Source organism: Babylonia areolata, chromosome 30 (assembly GCF_041734735.1).
Source record: "Babylonia areolata isolate BAREFJ2019XMU chromosome 30, ASM4173473v1, whole genome shotgun sequence".
Taxonomy (NCBI): domain Eukaryota; kingdom Metazoa; phylum Mollusca; class Gastropoda; order Neogastropoda; family Buccinidae; genus Babylonia; species Babylonia areolata.
In genome coordinates this window covers 15,446,654-15,468,331 of record NC_134905.1, presented here as the reverse complement: position 1 = coordinate 15,468,331, position 21,678 = coordinate 15,446,654, and the positions used below count along the sequence as shown (strand labels likewise).

The 21,678-nt window shown below is 42.4% G+C and overlaps 1 protein-coding gene across 3 annotated transcripts in view; it reads left to right on the top strand.

Annotated features, from left to right (window-relative positions):
- Positions 1–18,276, top strand: part of LOC143275199 (NFX1-type zinc finger-containing protein 1-like) — a 71,298-nt gene extending 53,022 nt beyond the window's left edge. For all 3 annotated transcript variants that reach the window (XM_076579170.1, XM_076579171.1, XM_076579169.1), the window contains exons 15-20: positions 3,152–3,288; positions 6,171–6,275; positions 7,652–7,861; positions 9,494–9,710; positions 12,886–13,085; positions 14,527–18,276. In XM_076579170.1, coding sequence (XP_076435285.1) covers positions 3,152–3,288; positions 6,171–6,275; positions 7,652–7,861; positions 9,494–9,710; positions 12,886–13,085; positions 14,527–14,541 — 884 coding nt within the window. In that variant the 3' untranslated portion in view covers positions 14,542–18,276. The remainder of the gene's footprint in view (positions 1–3,151; positions 3,289–6,170; positions 6,276–7,651; positions 7,862–9,493; positions 9,711–12,885; positions 13,086–14,526) is intronic.
- Positions 18,277–21,678: the final 3,402 nt, after the last annotated feature.

Sequence of the window (21,678 nt, the reverse complement as noted above, 5' to 3'; positions counted from 1 at the left end):
ATCCCCACTCTCTCGGCCAAGAGGGTTTTAGGACAGTCAGCGTTGGGATGGTTCTCAAAGGCCAACTAGCTCCCCAAGGCTGCAGCACTAAGAGCCAGAGCAACTTTGCCTCCTAGTTTTGAGAGTCATAGTCCTTCACAAAAGACTAAGCTGTAAATGATTTCCCATTGACTGGAGAAACCATTGATAATACAGCTCTCACTTTGCTGTTGGCCCAAATGTAAACTTATGTCAATCTGTGATATAAGCTGAGTGTTGGCCCCAGTACACTTGGTAATAAAGACATATTTGGTGTCATATACTGTACCATGTCAAACTGATGCAAACTAGCCCTATTGGTTTGCTCTGCTTGGCCAAATTTCGCGCGGCTAACAGTGAAAAGACGGGCCCACCCGCTCTCAGCCAATCAAACGCCTCTAAAAACTATAAGCGCTTAATCATTCCTTTGGCCAAGGCTCTCCACGCCATCTTGTCAGGTTTACGCTCTGTCTCGTCTTACGCTTTTTTCGGCTATTCAGCGTATCCTTTTGGCCTTATTTTGTTGCATGCGGCTTGTGTTTATTGTATTCTTACATTCTGTGTACTCGATTCGACTCGGCACCCTCAATTCGTTCGATTTTTTCTGCCTCTAAGTCGATCCTGTCTTTCCTTTCTCTGTTGGGGGTCGGATTTTCGCTGGGTGCCTAAGCGCGGGTTCCATGCCTCAGACACCATTGATAATACAGCTCTCACTTTGCTAAGAAAAAAAAAATCATGTTTAACTTCTTCTACCCCCACTAGCTACATGCTTGCTGCAACTCCACACTGGTCCAGTACTACATGAGACCACTGCAGAAAAAAATACAACAAGAGAGGCAAGGCCTTCAAGACTCACTTGTGATAAATTAAGTCCCCTAGCATTAATTACAGAGTAATTTCCCTTTTTTTTTTTTACTATCTGCACCAAAACGTTTGCAAAATAAATAAAACTTCCATGCTTAGCAAAAGAAGTTCCTGTTTGAACAAAAAAATGATAATAATGACTGCTCTTGTTGTTGTGTCGGAATATGAGATCAAAGTGCCAAGTTTAGATAATACAAAAAATATAAATATAACAGTAAATGCAGTTTGCATATAATTAGGTTTCTTTTTTTTTTCTTTTTTTTTTTTCTTTTTGTGCCCATCCCAGAGATGCAATATTGTTTTAAACAAGATGACTGGAAAGAACTGAATTTTTCCTATTTTTATGCCTAATTTTGGTGTCAACTGACAAAGTATTTGCAGAGAGAATAGCAATGTTAAAGTTTACCACGGACACACAGACATACACACACAGACAACCGAACACCGGGTTAAAACATAGACTCACTTTGTTTACACAAGTGAGTCAAAAACAAAACAGGGTGGTTCTCTAAAACCGTGAAAATCAGTGGAGAATTGTTGATTCAAACAGTCGAACAAAGCTTCGTTTTCATGCTTCTGGAATCCATATACGGTTCAGTTTAGAACGCCAACAGTAGCAAACAAGAATGAACGAAATTAGAATAGTGTGTCGGTTTGAGAATACTGGTACCTGGTCCGCAGGGGAAGTAGTCACGGTATGAGTTAACCCGTACCCGGAGTAGAATGAGTTGGGTTTTTTTAAATGTTAATTAATTTGACGGGCGCCTTAGCCGAATGGTTAAGGCGTTGGACTTTCGATCTGAGGGTCCCGGGTTTGAATCACGGTGACGGCGCCTGGTGGGTAAAGGGTGGAGATTTTTACGATCTCCCAGGTCAACATTATGTGCAGACCTGCTAGTGCCTGAACCCCCTTGGTGTGTATACGCAAACAGAAGATCAAATACGCACGTTAAAGATCCTGTAATCCATGTCAGCGTTCGGTGGGTTATGGAAACAAGAACATACCCAGCATGCACATCCCCGAAATTGGAGTAAGGCTGCCTACACGGCAGGGTAAAAACGGTCATACGCGTAAAAGCCCACTCGTGTGCATACGAGTGAACACAGAAGAAGAAGAAGAAGAATGCCAACAGTAGCAAACAAGATTGAACGAAATTAAAATAGTGTGTTGGTTTGAGAATACTGGTACCTGGTCCATAGGGGAAGTAATCACGGTATTAGTTAACTCATACCTGGAGTAGAATGAGTTAAAAAAAAAAAAAAATTTTTTTTTTTTTTTTTTTTTTTTTTTTTAAATTATGTTTAAGGTAGTACATTTTGGTGTATTTTTGTTTCTCAGCTTCTGTGTGAGCTATCATCATGAAATGTGGCAGAAAATGTGAGCACATCATAGGTATGCCACACACTTAAGTTTTAATTGGATAGTATGATCAGATCAAAAGTTATGAATATATTACTTTTTGCAAAGGGTCGCCTCAGTTCGCGCTTCAAAGCTCACAGAAGCTCCCTCTCTAAGAAGTTTTTAGATATATTACAGAGTTTTACATCTGTGATCAGAGAGTGCAGAAAGCACACATAAGTTCTTGTATAAACCTGAAATTGTTCACTCACCCACACAATGAAAGAAGTCTAAAACATCTTTTTCTTGCAGTGACTATCCACATCACACACATTATATCTGTGAAACTTCTTCTTCTTCTTCGTTCGTAGGCTGCAACTCCCACGTTCACTCGTACGCACACGAGTGGGCTTTTACGTGTATGACCGTTTTTACCCCGCCATGTAGGCAGCCATACTGCGTTTTCGGCGGTGTGCATGCTGGGTATGTTCTTGTTTCCATAACCCACCGAACGCTGACATGGATTACGGGATCTTTAACGTGCGTATTTGATCTTCTGCTTGCATATACACACGAAGGGGGTTCAGGCACTAGCAGGTCTGCACATAATGTTGACCTGGGAGATCGTAATAATCTCCACCCTTTACCCACCAGGCGCCGTCACCGTGATTCGAACCCGGGACCCTCAGATTGACAGTCCAACGCTTTAACCACTTGGCTATTGTGCCCGTCAATCTGTGAAACAAATTGAGATACAAAGTCCCAGGTGGTCTCCTTGCATCCAGCAGCCTTTTTTTTTTCTTTTCTTTTTTTTTAGTTTGCAAAATTAGGTATTTTTATGTTGAAGCCAAGTTTTTTTTTTGGTTGTTGTTGTTGTTTTTGCAAACGTATGCATATTAATGAAAAATCAAAAGGGAGGTCACTGTGCAGGCAACGTCATCAAGGAAGCCCTCAACGAGATGGAGATCATCAAGCAGCGTTGCCGTGGCGACGAGGCCAAAGTGGAGGAACTGCGGCAGCGGGTTGACAACGCCAAACGACGTCTGCCGCAGGAACTCAAGGTCAAGGTCAGTCACCTCCTTCCTTCCCACCATCCCTCCCCCTCTGCCCCCCCCTGCCCACCACCTCTATCGCTACTGGGTTTTTTACTCGTCTGTGTGTGTGGATAGAATAGAATAGTAAAAGTAACAGTAGTAATAATCATGATAATAATATTGATGATGATGATGATAATAGTAATCTTCTTCTTCTTCTTCTGCGTTCACTCGTATGCACACGAGTGGGCTTTTACGTGTATGACCGTTTTTACCCCGCCATGTAGGCAGCCATACTCCGTTTTCGGGGGTGTGCATGCTGGGTATGTTCTTGTTTCCATAACCCACCGAACGCTGACATGGATTACAGGATCTTTAACGTGCGTATTTGATCTTCTGCTTGCATATACACACGAAGGGGGTTCAGGCACTAGCAGGTCTGCACATATGTTGACCTGGGAGATCGTAAAAATCTCCACCCTTTACCCACCAGGCGCCGTCACTGTGATTCGAACCCGGGACCCTCAGATTGACAGTCCAACGCTTTAACCACTCGGCTATTGCGCCCGTCGATAATAGTAATGATACTGATATTAATGATAGTAATGATAAATATAATACTGATGATAATGTTGATGATAATAATAGCAATAATGATGAGGATAATACTGATGATTATGATAATATTGGTAATAATGATAATAACAATAGTAATAATAGTGATAATGATGTTTCTTTTTATCACAACAGATTTCTCTGTGTGAAATTCGGGCTGCTCTCCCGAGGGACAGCGCGTCGCTATACTACAGCGCCACCCATTTTTTTGTATTTTTTCCTGCGTGCAGTTTTATTTGTTTTTCCTATCGAAGTGGATTTTTTCTGCAGAATTTTACCAGGAACAACCCTTTTGTTGCTGTGGGTTCTTTTACGTGCGCTAAGTGCATGCTGCACACGGGACCTCGGTTTATCATCTCATCTGAATGACTAGCATCCAGACCACCACTCAAGGTCTAGTGGAGGGGCAGAAAATATCGGCAGCTGAGCCGTGATTCGAACCACCGCGCTCAGATTCTCTCGCTTCCTGGCCATCACTCCACTATAATAGTAGTAATAATAATAATAGTAATAGAAACTAATAATAATGATAATTATAATAATTCAATTTTTAAACTGCCTTTCCAAGTAAAACATGCTCAGTCACGCTGTACAGTGTGAATACAGATATGTAAAGCAGTGCTTTTGAATTCTAAAATGACAAACAAAACAAAAAACAAACAAACAAACTTACATGCTTAGCCCATTTTAGTCATCAGCCAACAAAACAGTTTCAGTTTCAGTTTCAGTTACTCAAGGAGGCATCACCGTGTTCGGAAAAATCGATATACATTACACCACATCTGCTACACACAGATGCCTGACCAGCAGCATAACCCAACGTGCTTAGTCAAGCCTTGAGTGCATGCAGATGTATTTGTGTACCTATCAGAGTGGATTTTTTTTTTTTTTGACTCACTTGTGTAAACTTCTTCTTCTTCTTCTTCTACGTTCGTGGGCTGCAACTCTCACGTTCACTCGTATGCACACGAGCGGGCTTTTACGTGTATGACCGTTTTTACCCCGCCATGTAGGCAGCCATACTCCGTTTTCGGGGGGTGTGCATGCTGGGTATGTTCTTCTTTCCATAACCCACCAAACGCTGACATGGATTACAGTATCTTTAACGTGCGTATTTGATCTTCTGCTTGCATATACGCGCGAAGGGGGTTCAGGCACTAGCAGGTCTGCACATATGTTGACCTTGGAGATCGTAAAAATCTCCACCCTATACCCACCAGGTGCCGTCACCTTGATTCGAACTTGGGACCCTCAGATTGACAGTCCAACGCTTTAACCACTCGGCTATTGCGCCCGTCACTTGTGTAAACAAAGTGAGTCTATGTTTTAACCCGGTGTTCGGTTGTCTGTGTGTGTGTGTGTGTGTGTGTGTATCTGTGTCTGTGTGTGTGTGTGTGTGTCAGTGTGTCCATGGTAAACTTTAACATTGACATTTTCTCTGCAAATACTTTGTCAGTTGACACCAAATTAGGCATTAAAATAGGAAAAATTCAGTTCTTTCCAGTCATCTTGTTTAAAACAATATTGCATCTCTGGGATGGGCACAAAAAAAATTTAAAAAAGGAGCCTAATTATATGCAAACTGCATTTACTGTTATATTGATATTTTTTGTATTCCCTAAACTTGGCACTTTGATCTGATATTCTGACCCAACAACAAGAGCAGTCATTATTATAATTTTTTGTTCAAAAAGGAACTTCTTTTGCTAAGCATGGAAGTTTTATTTATTTTGCAAACGTTTTGGTGCATGATGAGAGTGTGCACTTGAGCAGAGTAGATCTGAATGCTGATCTGAAGGCTTTAACGTGTGCGGATTTGATTTTTAAAACGTGAACAGTTAGCACACTAACCTGAAGCTCGTCCTAAAGATTCATGAACAGAAAACATGATTTTGGTGAGTTGAAGGGCAGCTAAGAATAGACGAGAATGTGACACTCCTGAGATCATTAAAATCCTCATCATGAGCCGCATCATTGTATGAGCCGCAGAGGCTGAAGCTGGGAGAAAAAGTAGCGGTTTATAGACCAAACTTTACGGTACATTTCTCTTGCATAACGCACAAACTGCAGACAAAGGTAACCAACTTCTGCGTACAGTATTTCCGGCTGTGTCCCCACTTGTAAATTTGGAGGGTTATAAAATGGTCAATTTCAGTATAAGTTTTCTTTGTTTTTCCGTATCAGTGTGGTAGGGGAACCTGCCGAGGCTGTAAACTCCCTTGGGAGTGAATGGGTTAAAAAAAAAAAAAAAAAAAAAAAAAAGACCAAAAAACAGAAAAGAAGATATGATGTGTTTCCAGGTGGCCGATCTGTACCCTCAAGGAGAGGTTGTGAGCGAATCCCGGCTGGCCACCCAGTTTTATCAGATCACCATGGCAGTGGATGCCAATCAGCTTCTCCGACAGGTATGTGGCCGTGGCCGTGGCCGTTGTTTTTTGTTGTTGTTTTTTCTGTGAAATTGTAGCTTTGTATGTGTGGTCGTTGTACTTCTTTTTTTTTTTTTCTTTTTTTTTGTTTGGGTTTTTTTTTTTTTCTTCTTCTTCTTCTTCTTCTGTTTATAGTTTCATGTGATGTAGGCCTTAGTGGTTAAGTCATGAGATTTTGTTTGTTGTTGTTTGCTTTTTTTTTTTTTTTTTTTTTTTGCTGCCCCATCATCTGCACCGTTTCAGTGGCATTACTCCCACGTCGCTCATTTAGATTCCCCCTACACACAGCCACACCCGGGTTCGTCCGTCGCAGTTCCAGCGTCAGCAGTCCACAGGGTACCGTCAATGTCGCCAGGAGGCCACGCATCATCTTTGTCATCATCATTATCATCACCATGATCATCATCGTTGTCATCATCATAATCACCATGATCATCATCGTTATTATCATTATCATCATTATCACCATGATCATCATCATTGTCATCATCATCATCATCACCATGATCATCATCGTTGTCATCATCATCATCATCATTATAATCACCATGATCATCATCGTTGTTATCATCATTATCATCATCATCACCATGATCATCATCGTTGTCATCATCATCATTATTATCACCATGATCATCATCGTTGTCATCATCATCATCATCACCATGATCATCATCGTTGTCATCATCATCATTATCATCACCTTGATCATCATCGTTATCATCATCATCATCATTACCATCACCATGATCATCATCGTTGTCATCATCATCATCATTACCATCACCATGATCATCACCATGATCATCATCATCATTATCATCACCATGATCATCATCGTTGTCATCATTATCATCACCATGATCATCATCGTTATCATCATCATCATCATTACCATCACCATGATCATCATCGTTGTCATCATCATCATCATTATCATCACCATGATCATCATCGTTATCATCATCATCATCATTACCATCACCATGATCATCATCGTTGTCATCATCATCATCATTACCATCACCATGATCATCACCATGATCATCATCATCATTATCATCACCATGATCATCATCGTTGTCATCATTATCATCACCATGATCATCATCGTTATCATCATCATCATCATTACCATCACCATGATCATCATCGTTGTCATCATCATCATCATTATCATCACCATGATCATCATCGTTGTCATCATCATCATCATTATCATCACCATGATCATCATTGTTGTCATCATCATCATCATTACCATCACCATGATCATCATCGTTGTCATCATCATCATCACCACCATGATAATCTTTTCCTCCCCCCCCCTTCCCCCTCCCCGTGGGCCCCCCCAGGTGAGCAGTGCGGTGGCCAGGTGGCCGGACATGGCCGACACCTACGGCGCGGTGCAGGGCGACCTGCGACACCTGCTGACCTGGACCCTGACCCCCCGGCCCATGCTGAGCGACCAGGAGCACTTTGACGTGCGTCAGGAGTTCTCCCGCCTGAGGGTCCTCACCCACCTGCTGCATGCCAGGCACGCCATCAGCGAGGACGATATCCAGGTGAGTGTCATGGGGTTTTTGTGTGTGTGTGTGAGAGAGAGATACAGACACTTGCAGTGTTGGTCAGGTAATTAGAGCAACACACCCAAAGACACATCCTTGAAGCGGATGACACTCGACTGTGTGGTCCCAGTCTCCCCATTTAAGCCCACAGCACACTCAATTCTGGGTAGTAGCCGGCCACGGGCCGAAAAACCCACCTCCGCTGGGATTCGAACCCGCGTCCTCCCAGCCGTCAGTCCGCGACGCTAACCACTTCGCCACGGCGGCTGGTCTATTTGTTTATTTTGTGCACAGAGATTATGGCTTGCAAAATCTGTCAAAATAAGAACATAAAAGGTATTAAGATATCAGAGGTAGAATGTAAGATTAGCCAGTTTGCTGATGATACGTCTTATTTTTTAGAGGGTGACAAAAAATCCTATGGAGAACTATTCAAAGAACTGGAAGATTTTGAAACAGTTTCAGGATTCAAATTAAATCATGAATAAACATGCAATGTATGGCTGGGAAATAAGCGTAATTGTGATACAGTTTATTTATCAAATTTGAAAATGAATTGGAATCCACCACAGTTTAAAATCCTAGGGCTCTGATTTACTAACGATTTGCGTAATATAACAGATTTAAATATGACTGATAAGTTCATTGAAACAAAAACTCACATGGTTAAAAAAAAAATGCTACAGTCTGTCGTATCGTCCAAATTGGAAAACTACATGATCAAAAGAATGTCCAGAAGTTGAAATGTTACAAGAATTTGGCCCAATAGTTATTACAGTTGGAGGACGTATAACAACCCCCTTTTGGAAAGATGTGTTTTGTAGCTTCTCAGAATTTTATGACAAAACTGATGTACATGTTAAGCAAGATATTTTGATGGAACCTTTGGGTTTTTTTAATAACAAACTTAACAGATGGTAAAGTCTTGTATTTTGAAGATTGGGTCAGAAAACATGTTTATTATGCGAAAGACAACTCCTTCTCTCTCTGTGTCTCTCTCTCTCTCTCTGTGTCTCTGTCTGTCTCCCTCCCTCCCTCCCCCCCCTCCACCCTCTCTCTCTCTCTCCCTCTGTCTCTCTCTCTCTCTCCCTCTCTCCCGCTCTCTCTCCCTCCCTCTCCCTCTCTCTCACTCCCTCCACCCCTGTCTCTTTCCCTCTCTCTCCCTTTTCCCCCTCTCTCTCCCTCCTTCTCTCTCTCTCCCTCTCTCTCACTCACTTCCCCTCTCTCTCCCCCCCCTCTCTCTCTCCCTCTCTCCCCCTTTCTCTCTCTCCCTCCCCCTCCTCTCTCTCTCTCTGTTTCTCTCTCTCTCCCTCTCTCTCTCCCTCTCTCTCACCCCCCTCTCTCTCTCCCTCTCTCTGTCTCTCTCTCTCTCTCCCTCTCTCTCCCTCTCTCCCTCCCTCTCTCTCTCTCTCCCTCTCCCCTCCCTCTCTCTCTCCCTCTCCCCCCTCTCTCTCTCTCCCTCTTTCCCTCTCTCTCCCTCTCCCCCCTCTCTCTCTCCCTCCCTCTATCTCTGTCTCTCTCTCTCCCTCCCTCTATCTCTGTCTCTCTCTCTCTCCCTCTCTTTTCAAAAGCTTCCTCTCTTCCTTCAGTCCACCAACCTCAACACACAAAAAACACAAACCCCAACAGGTTGAGGCACGAGTGATGCGCCAGCTGGCAGCGACCATCCGACGCCTCATGGCAGGAGAGCCCCTGGCGGAGAACGACCTGGAGGAAGGGAGGCAGCTGCAGGGGGAGCTGAAGGAGGTGGTGTCGGACCCCTACACGGCCCTGAGTGACTCGGAGCGGGAGAAAGTGGTCAGGGCCATCAGTCTGCCCACGGGCAGCTGGTACGCCTGCCCCAGAGGTATTTGTATTTGTATTTGTATTTCTTTTTATCACAACAGATTTCTCTGTGTGAAATTCGGGCTGCTCTCCCCAGGGAGAGTGCGTCGCTACACTACAGCGCCACCCTTTTTCTTTTTTTTTTTGTATTTTTTCCTGCGTGCAGTTTTATTTGTTTTTCCTATCGAAGTGGATTTTTCTACAGAATTTTGCCAGGAACAACCCTTTTGTTGCCGTGGGTTCTTTTACGTGCGCTAAGTGCATGCTGCACACGGGACCTCGGTTTATCGTCTCATCCGAATGACTAGCGTCCAGACCACCACTCGAGGTCTAGTGGAGGGGGAGAAAATATCGGCAGCTGAGCCGGGATTCGAACCAGTGCGCTCAGATTCTCTCTCGCTTCCTAGGCGGACGCGTTACCTCTAGGCCATCACTCCAGGTGATGATGATGATGGTGATATGGATACTGGCATAGTATAGTGCCTGTCCTCAGTGTTAAGACCAAGCTCTGCTGAGCGCTTTACAAACATGGGGTGTTCTTGCGCAAGAGGCTGCCTGCTTGGATGGAGCCGACTTAAAACAGCTGCCATTGGTCGCTCATCATTTGTTTTATTTCCTGTGTCGTTCAGTCAGGTTTAAGTCACGCATGCATAGACGCTCGGGACGTTTAATGTTTTATGTGCATGACACGTTTTGTTTATTCACCCCCGCCATGAAGGCAGCCATACCTCATTTTCAGGAGTGTGCATGCTGGGTGTGTTCTTGTTTCCATAACCCTCCGAACGCTGACATGGATGACAGGATCTCTACTGTGCGTTTTGATCTTGTGTGTGTGTGTGTGTGTATGCACAAAGGGGGTTCAGGCACTTGCAAGTCTGCACATATGTTGACCTTGGAGATCAGAAAAAAAAATTTCACCCTTTACCCACCAGGCGCTGTTACAGAGATTCGAACCCAAGACCCTCAGATTCAATGTCCAATGCTTTAACCACTTGGCTGTTGTGCCCATCAGACCTGAAGGAGGAAATGGTATCATCATATTCTTGGCTAGGCAGATTATATCCGAGTGGAGGGGGGGTTAAATTGGGGAGGGGTGGGCATAAAATGCTGTAATTAAAGATTACTGTTAATACGTTGAAAGACACCACACACACACACACACACACACACACACACGCACACACATACACACACACACACACACACACACACACACACACAGAGATTTTGAATGATTATTCATTGCTTAGAATGTTTTCAGAAATTTTAAACTCCAGTCCAGCTGGTATCCTCCTTTGATGTATTATAGTTAATACTGTTATTTATATTTACATTGTTGTAGGTTAATACTTGTTGATATGCATATATCGTACATATTCTCCTTCCCATGACAACTCATTCAATACACACCACAACCTCTTTAGACTTTTTCTTATGATATACTTTTCCTCTAATACATAACATGAACTTTTTTTTTCTTTTTTCTTTTTTTTACACTAATATTCATATGCATTCCCTTTCCTTTATACACTACTTTACTCCTTTCTGTCTAAAAACACTTATAGTGAATAGACGTTAAACTGAAGAAAACACACACACACACACACACACACACACACACATATCTGGCTCTTGAGAATTGAAAAGGTGAAGTGAACGAGGATGAAGGTTTTCTGAGCTCTAGGTTTCATTTTAAAAGTTCAGTAGCATCATCCTGTACCAACAGGTTTACTTCTTCTTCTTCTTCTTCTTCTGCATTTGTGGGCTGCAACTTCCACGTTCACTCACTCATATGTACACGAGTGGGCTTTTACGCGCATGACCATTTTTACCCTGCCATGTAGGTAGCCATACTCCGCTTTTGAGGGCGTGCATGCTGCGTGTGTTCTTGTTTCCATAACCCACCGAATGCTGACACAGATTACAGGATCTTTAACGAGTGTATTTGATCTTCTGCTTGCTTGTGCACATGAAGGGAGTTCAGGCACAAGCAGGTCTGCACATATGTTGACCTGGGAGATCGGAAAAATCTCCACCCATTACCCACCAGGCACCGTCACCGTGATTTGAACCCGGGACCTTAAGATTGAAAGTCCAATGCTTAAACCACTAAGCTATTGCGCCCGTCCATCAGGGATATAAATTGGCAACTGCACAAGAATCGCCATGCTTGTTTCAGAAAAAAATGTAAAAATCGATAATTGTTCTGGATGTTCAGCAGATCACATGTTTTGGGGGGAGGGAGAATGTTGACCACTGGCAAAATTCCGTAGAAGAAATCCACTCTGATAGGTAAACAAAGACACTTGCATGCACTCAAGGGTTGACTAAGAGTGTTGGGTTAGGTTACGCTGCCAGACAGGCATCTGCCTAGCAGATGTGGTGTAGCGTATATGGAATTGTCTGGACGCAGTGACCCCCGCCCTGAGAAACTGAAACTGAAACTGAACGAAGCTAATGAATAAAGGAAGTGTGGGGATGTTCTGGGCTAGCCTTCACTGCCCTTCACGCACGGACTCTCTGCATCGACAAATAAGCATCTTAACAGTTCTGCCAACTTCCTTCTTAAAGTAAGAAAGACGGATTGAGAAAGAAGGGTCGACAGGCGCCATAGCCGAATGGTTAAAGCGTTGGACTTTCGATCTGAGGATCCCGGGTTCAAATCACGGTGACGGCGCCTGGTGGGTAAAGGGTGGAGATTTTTACGATCTCCCAGGTCAACATATGTGCAGACCTGCCAGTGCCTGAACCCTCTTCGTGTGTATACGCAAGCATAAGATCAAATACGCACGTTAAAGATCCTGTAATCCATGTCAGCGTTCGGTGGGTTATGGAAACAAAAACATACCCAGCATGCACACCCCCGAAAGCGGAGTATGGCTGCCTACATGGCGGGGTAAAAACGGTCATACACATAAAAAGCCCACTCACGTATATACGAGTGAACGTGGGAGTTGAAGCCCACGAACGCAGAAGAAGAAGAAGTAGAAGAAGAGAAAGAAGGGTCATAGTCTTAAGAGGGCCTTGGAGTGTGAGGGGTGATGGGGGGGTGCGGGCGAGGGGTGGGGGGTCAGTAGATGGGAAGAGAAACATCACCCCCCCCCCACACACACACACACACACACACACCCCACCCCCCCAGTTCCCCTCACACGCCCCACCCCAACCTGTGTTTGACTCTGATGCCGCTGTACCAGGCCACTACTACGTCATCGGGGAATGCGGGAGGCCGACCGAGCGGGCCTCATGCCCGGAATGCCACGCCGACATCGGGGGAGAGAACCACGCCTTGGTGGGAGGTAACCGCCACGCCCCCGAGTTCGACGATGCAGAGGGTCCGCGCTGGTCGCAGGAGGAGGACGAACGCTACGCCCTGATGCTGCAGATGGAGGAATGGGTGGGTTCGGGTTCGGGTTCGGTTCTGTCTGAATTCCTTGGTCTGTGTATTGTGTTCTTCTTCTGCTTCTTTCTCTTCTTCTTCTTCTTCTTTGTGTTTTCTTCTTCTTCTTTTTTGTCTTCTTCTTTTTCTTCTTCTTTGGCTGTATCTTCTTCTTCATCATCTGTGTCTTCTTCTTCTTCTGTGTTTTCTTTTTCTTCTTCTTCTTCTTCTTTGTATTTTCTTCTTCTTCTTCTCTTTCTTCTTCTTCTCCTTCTTCTTCTTCTTCTTTGTGTTTTCTTCTTCTTCTGTGTCTTCTTCTTCTTTTTCTTCTTCTTTTTTTTCTTCTTCTTTGTGTTTTCTTCTTCTTTGTGTTTTCTTCTTCTTCTTCTTCTTCTTCTTCTTCTTCTTCTGTGTCTTCTTCTTCTTCTTCTTCCTGTTTTCTTCTTCTTCTGTGTCTTCTTCTTCTTCTTCTTCTTCCTGTTTTCTTCTTCTTCTGTGTCTTCTTCTTCTTCTTTGTGTTTTCTTCTTCTTCTTCTTCTTCTTCTTCTTCTGTGTCTTCTTCTTCTTCTTCTTTGTGTTTTTTTCTTCTTTGTCTTCTTCTTCTTCTTTGTTTTCTTCTTCTTCTTCTCCTCCTCTTCCTTTGTCTTCAGCTTCTTCCCCTTCTTCTTTTTCTGTGTGTTTCCAGTATACTATGACATTTTATGCCTGTCCTTGAACTGTACTTATTGTCTGCATTTGTGCTGTGATTATTGTGTATGTGGTTTACACTTGGTTACCATTCAAGTTATTTTTTTCCATGTCTACTGTGATAATTGCATGTATATGGCTGTGATTGTTTAAGCACGTGGTTTACTGATTTGACATCTAAGCATTTAATAATAATAATAATAATAATAATAATGGATACTTGTATAGCACACTATCCAGAAATCTGCTCTAGGGGCTTTACAAAAACGCTTTGTTAACGTAAAACATTACATCTATGTTACATACACACACCAAAATGTGACTACACACACACACACACACACACACACACACACACACACACACACACACACACATTTCATGGTGTATCAATATTTGATTGTTGTTGGGTGTTGTTGTTTGTTTTTTTATTGGTTGGCTGTGACACCCGTGTTCATTTGTGTACATGAGTGGGCTTTGACATGTAAGACCCTTTTTATTCCCGCCATGTAGGCAGCCATTCTTCGTTTACGGGAGGGGGTGTGGGGGTGTGTGGGGAGAACCATTTCATGTCTTTATGTACACATATTGAATGACCGTTGACTCTTGTGTAGCGTTTATTGTGTTTTAAGCCACAAATTAATTTGTTTCCTATTTCAGTGGAGATAACAGATTAAAGGATGTTGTGTTCTGTTTAGAGATAGTAGGTTAAAGGATAGGCAGCCTAGGGGTTAATCTGTTTTGTTTTTTGTTTTTGTTGGGGTTTTTTCAGGAGAACTGGCAGTGAGCCCAGAAAAACAGTTCCATCAATTGATGCGGAGTTCCATCAATTGATGCCAAGCAGTTCCATCAATTGATGCTGAGCCCAGAAAAGCAGCTCCATCGATTAATGCCAGCAGAACCTTCTTCAGCTCAATGAAAGAAAAGGGGCTGTCGGTTCAAAGAAGAAAAAAAAAAAATAATAATAAAGAGAGGGGGAAGGAGACTTGAGATGCGGAAGAAAGTTGAAAGAAATGTTTTTTTTCTTGCTGGAGAAAAAAATACTGAAGCACATTGTGATCCCCTCACTGTTTTTCATGGGAGATGACTGAACGTAGCTGCGCTGTTTTTGTGTGTGCCATGTGGTTTTTTTTGTTGTTCTTTTTTTTTTGCCTCTTCTTATGTCGTGTTTAGTGAACATGTGCCATGCTTTTCTTTGAGTCTCTTCTTATGTCATGTTTAGTGAACATGTGCCATATTTTTTCTTTTTTTTTGTCTCATGTCATGTCTAGTGAACATGTGCCATGTTTTTACTTTTTGTCTCTTCTTATGTCGTGTTTAGTGAACATGTGCCATGCTTTTACTTTTTGTCTCTTCTTATGTCGTGTTTAGTGAACATGTGCCATGCTTTTTCTTTTTTTGTCTTATGTCGTGTCTAGTCAACATGTGCCATGTTTTTCTTTTTGTCTTTTCTTATGTCGTGTTTAGTGAACATGTGCCATGTTTTTCTTTTTGTCTCTTCTTATGTCGTGTTTAGTGAACATGTGCCATGCTTTTTCTTTTTTTGTCTTATGTCGTGTTTAGTGAACATGTGCCATACTTTTTCTTTTTTTGTCTTATGTCATGTCTAGTCAACATGTGCCATGTTTTTCTTTTTGTCTTTTCTTATGTCGTGTTTAGTGAACATGTGCCATGTTTTTCTTTTTTTTGTCTTTTCTTATGTCGTGTCTAGTGAACATGTGCCATGCTTTTTCTTTTTGTCTCTTCTTATGTCATGTTTAGTGAACATGTGCCATGCTTTAACTTTTTGTCTCTTCTTATATCGTGTTTAGTGAACATGTGCCATGCTTTTACTTTTTGCCTTTTCTTATGTCGTGTTTAGTGAACATGTGCCATGTTTTTCTTTTTGTATTTTCTTATGTCATGTCTAGTGAACATGTGCCATGCTTTTACTTTTTGTCTTTTCTTATGTCATGTCTAGTGAACATGTGCCATATTTTTTTCTTTTTTGTCTTATGTCATGTTTAGTTAACATGTGCCATGCTTTTACTTTTTGTCTCTACTTTTGTCATGTTTAGTGAACATGTACCATGCTTTTTCTTTTTGCCTCTTCTTATGTTGTGTTTAGTGAACATGTACCATGCTTTTTCTTTGCGTCTCTTCTTATGCCATGTCTAGTGAACATGTGCCATATTTTTTCTTTTTTTTGTCTTATGTCATGTCTAGTGAACATGTGCCATGTTTTTCTTTTTTTTGTCTTTTCTTATGTTGTGTTTAGTGAACGTGTGCCATGCTTTTACTTTTTGTCTCTTCTTATGTCGTGTTTAGTGAACATGTGCCATACTTTTTCTTTTTTTTGTCTTTTCTTATGTCATGTTTTAGTGAACATGTACCACACATTTTATTTTTGTCTCTTCTTATGTCGTTTAGTGAACATGTACCGCACTTTTTATTTTTGTCTCTTCTTATGTCATGTTTAGTGAACATGTACCACACTTTTTTCTTTTTTTGTCTTATGTGGTGTTTAAGGAATATGTGCCATGCTTTTTCTTTTTGTCTCTTATGTTGTGTTTAGTGAACATGTGCTAACTTTGGTTGTTTTTTTTTTGGGGTGTGTGGTCTCATTTAATGTCGTGTTTACTGAACATGTGCCATGTTCGTTTTGCTTTTATCCCATCTTATGTCGTGTTTAGTGAACATGTGCCATGTTTGTTTTCCTTTTATCCCATCTTAATGTTGTGTTTATTGAACATGTGCCATGTTTTTCTTTTCATCTCATGTAATGTTTAGTGAACACATGCCATGTTTTTCTTTTTTGTCTTATGTCATGTTTCGTGAACATGTGCCATGTTCGTTTTGCTTTTATCCCATCTTATGTCTTGTTTAGTGAACATGTGCCATGTTTGTTTTGTTTTTATCCCATCTTATGTCGTGTTTAGTGAACATGTGCCATGTTCGTTTTGCTTTTATCCCATCTTATGTTGTGTTTATTGAACATGTGCCATGTTTTTCTTTTCATCTCATGTAATGTTTAGTGAACACATGCCATGTTTTTCTTTTTTGTCTTATGTCATGTTTCGTGAACATGTGCCATGTTCGTTTTGCTTTTATCCCATCTTATGTCTTGTTTAGTGAACATGTGCCATGTTTGTTTTGTTTTTATCCCATCTGATGTCTTGTTTAGTGAACATGTGCCATGTTTGGTTGGGTTTTTTTTGTCTCATATAATGTCATGTGTAGTGACCAGAGTTCAGACTTAACCCATTCAACCTGAGCCAGCTGCAACCAGGTTTCCACCAGTAGAACAGTGACTAACCTTTTACCCCTGACAAGAGTTAACGGTGAACAAGTCCATTGTCGTTGTTTTTACATGAACAGAAGCCTGGGACTGGGAGCATCGTTTCTGAACTAGTTGGCACTGGGGAGTGTTTTTCACCCGGAAACTTGGTGATGAAAGAGTTAAATGGAATTTCATTGCTAGAAGCATCTTGAGTGCGAGTTGCAAGTCAAAATCATTTGCAGGTTTTTTTTGGGGGGAGGGGTTTTCTCGTTGAGCTTAGCTAAGCACAGTTCACTTTGTTCTCTCCTTGAACACACACACACACATACACACACACACACACAGGACACACATACGAACACACACACACACACAGATGCGCATACACACACACACACACACACACACACACACACACACACTCAAACACGCAGACACACACACACAGGACACACATGCACACACACACACACACTCAAACACGCAGACACACACACACAGGACACACATGCACACACACACACAGACTCACACACACACACACACACACACACACACACACTCAAACACACACACACGACACACACACACATGCACACACGCACACACACACACACACACAGATGTATATATGGAGAGAGACATATATATACTCACAAACAAACACACACTTATTTTTTTAACATTTTTTATTCTTTTTTTTTATAATTTACATGACAGACATATATACCAGTATAACTTTGTTTTTGTTTTTTCCCTTTGAAGGTACAAACAGTAATGATATATATAAAGGTACATACATACATACATATACATAGATACTTAGAAACATGCTCACGCTTTGGATATTGCCCATACCTGCCTCTTACCCAGTCCAGTCCAGTTTGCTTTTATTTGGTAAAGTTAATTGCCTTATTGATTTAGTAAAATCATTTCCTAAAATAACTCAAGACTGTTAACAATTTTCAGAGCCATTTCTCCTTTTCCCAGAATGCCTTTTGAACTCGTATACAACCATGTGCACACACTCTTGTCTTATATCCACCAGGAAATTTTTGCCACATTAGTACAGTATCAAATAATATTATCATCGATTTTATGAAAGTGTGCTTCGAAGTAAAACACCAGCTGTACGATGTATGCTCTTCCATTAGGTTTTTTTGGATTTTGTGTGCGTGGGTTTTTGTTTGTTTGTTTTGTTTGTTTTTCTCAGCATTAGTCCTAAAAGGAATGAAATGGTTGAATAAAAATTCTGAAAAGGGATGTGTGTGTGTGTGTGAGGGATAGAGAGAGGGAGAGAGTGTGTGTGTGTGTGTGTTTGTGAATGAGAGAGAGAGAGTGTGTGTGTGTGTGTTTATCTCATTATCTCTATCTGTCCATCTATTTCTGAGCCGTTCCTGCCAGTAACTCTGCATCTCCCCCTTCTCCACCACCACTCCCATCTCTATATGGCTATCTGTCTTCATGTCTGTCTGTCTCTGTCTAAATATGTGGAGTGGTGGCCTAGAGGTAACGCGTCCGTCCAGGAAGTGAGAGAGTCTGTAGCGACGCGCTCTTCCTGCGGAGAGCAGCCCGAATTTCACACAGAGAAATCTGTTGTGATAAAAAAAAGAAATAAAAATCTCTCTCTCTCTCTCTCTCTCTCTCTCTCTCTCTCTCTCTCTTGCTCTGTATACACATTCAGCCCCATAGACAATAAATAATACAACCGAGGTTTTTGTCAAGTCACCTGTGCACCACTATAAGAACTGTCAGACATTGTGACGATATCAGTATCGCAGAGACAGCTGTAATATATGTCTTATAGGGGAATCAGACAGCTGATGCCTTCGTTGTACATTGTGTTGTGTTACTCTTTTTGTCACAACAGATTTTTTCTCTGTGTGACATTTAGGCTGCTCTCCCCAGGGACAGCAGCATGTTGATACACTGAGAGCACCACCCTATTTTTTCGGGGGGTGCGGGTTTTTTTGTTTTTTGTTGTTGTTTTTTTGCCTGCAATTTCATTTGGTTTTGTTTTTTTTATCGAAGTGGATTTTCTACAGAATTTTGCCAAGGACAACCGGCCACTTTGTTGCTGCCGTGAGTTCTTATACATGGGCTAAGTGCATGCTGCACAACGGGTACCTCGATTTTTTCGTCTCTTCCGAATGATTAGCGTCCAGACCACCACTCAAGGTTTACTATATAATAGTGGATGTGGACTGAGAAAATACTGGCGACTTTAGGATTTGAACCAGTGCGCTCAGATTCTCTCGGCGCTACCTAGGTGGACGCGTTACCACTACTGAGGCCAACACCCCACGTCCAACACTCTGATCAGAAGAGCCGTGATCCCAATATAAGGCCTGCAGCCCACAGGACATAGTGGAGTGATGGCCTAGAGGTAACGCGTCCGCTTAGGAAGCGAGAGAATCTGAGCGCGCTGGTTCGAATCACGGCTCAGCCGCCCTGATATTTTCTCCCCCTCCACTAGACCTTGAGTGGTGGTTTGGACGCTATAGTCATTCGGATGAGACGATAAACCGAGGTCCCGTGTACAGCATACACTTAGCGCACGTAAAAGAAACCACGGCAACAAAAGGGTTGTTCCTGGCAAAATTCTGTAGAAAAATCCACTTTGATAGGAAACTGAAACAAATAAAACGGCACGCAGGAAAAAATACTTTAAAAATGGGCAGTGGCGCTGTAGTATAGCGATGCGCTCTCCCTGGCAGGGGAGAGCAGCCCGAATTTCACACAGATAAATTTGTTGTGATAAAGAGAAATACATATAAATATAGCAGCTCCTCTTCTACGATCGACCACTCGATTTCCACGATGACTAAACAAGTCTGCAACCGACTTTGAACGATGCAACCGACTACCCATCGGACCTACGCGGCAGAGAGAGAGAGACAGAGACAGAGAGAGAGAGAGAGAGCTTCAACAGTTTTAACTCTCTCCATACAAACGGCGAAAGAGACGACGTTAACAGCGTTTCACCCCAATTACCATCATCAAAATATTGCAAACGGAAGGCTCTTATGCTGAAGAGGTGAATGTTGACAAAGAATACCACAATTCTGACGACGGAAGCTAAAGGTTGGGTCATTCAGACACCCACTGGACATCCGAGGGGTCTGTGTAGAGGAGAAGAGAGGATTGGCCGTACTGAGTGAGTTAAGGCAACCGACTGTACCAGCCTGACCTTTGGGGCATCTCGTCAGTAAGCTGAGTAAGGGGTCGTCAAACTCTGCGATCCACCAGTATCAGAGACAGTTGCCAGGTGGGGGTGTTTTTTGTTGTTGTTTTTTTTGTTGTTGTTGTTGTTGTTGACAACTGATTGTAGAAACATACATATGGTCTGTTATATTTATATCGTACAATACTGATCCATGAAATACGAGTGTCATCTGATTGTGGGCTCAGTGTAAATTAAGAACTGAAGTGTCGTGTTCTATATGTTATTGTACGTTTATATTTGTGTTGTTTCAGTTCAGTTGTTGGGGGGAACCCCAACAACATCGTAGCCAGGCTTCAGCCGGCGTCAGTTTTAGGTCGATGTAGCCTAACATCCCAAACATCATTACCGTCCATGTAACATGTCGTTTTATCTTGGTGCCATGATGGTATCAATCACACGTTTAAACCGCATAAAGAGGGGTTTGCCTATTTTATCATACTTTTAATGAAGTACACATGCAAGGAGTGGCGTTCAAGGATTGGCACACGTCAGTTGCACAGGCACTACAGGAGGAGGTATATAATTATATGTTTGTCAGTCGTGTCCGACAATGACCATCAGAACAGCAGAGGAGGCAACTGCTGTTCCGAATATTTGGGCTAGAATTTGATTATAGTGGAGAGTGTCTTGCCCAAGTTACATCCCCACTCTCTCGGCCAAGAGGGTTTTAGGACAGTCGGCGTTGGGATGGTTCCCAAAGGCCAACTAGTCCACAAGGCTGCAGCGCTAAGAGCCAGTGCAATTTTGCCGCCTCCTAGTTTGAGAGTCATAGTCCTTCACAAAAAGACTAAGCTGTAAATGCTTTCCCATTGACTGGAGAAACCATTGATAATACACCTCTCACTTTGCTGTTGGCCCAAATGTAAACTTATGTCAATCTGTGATATAAGCCGAGTGTTGGAGGTAGCCGCCTGGCCGGAAAAGGGGGCGGAGTACAATTGAACCATTTGCTAAGACTGAAGTTGAGAACTTACTGCCAGACAGGCTATATATATACTGAGCTCAGCCTGAAAGACCCGTGCAGAACTTGAGTGACCTCAAATCATCACGTAGGCATACACACTCCCCTTTTCAGTTCACTGACCTTCTAACACGGATGTCCTCAAGTCAGTATAGGTACATCCTCAAGTCAGTATAGGTATATCCTCAAATCAGTATAGGTATACCCACTGAACTGAGTTGCACTGACTGTCCTTCCATCACATGATAACTGAACTCAACTTGAGGCCTGAGTGAGCGGCGCGTTGCGTCAGTCAATGCGCTGGTCAACTGGTCATTTCATTTCTCAGTTCTTCTTCTTCGTTATGATCTATCTACTGATCTCATCTATCTATCTATCTATCTATAGTAGGCCTATCCGGCTATACTCCGTCTACACACTGCACACACACACACACACACACACTGGCACACACACACACACACACACACACACACAC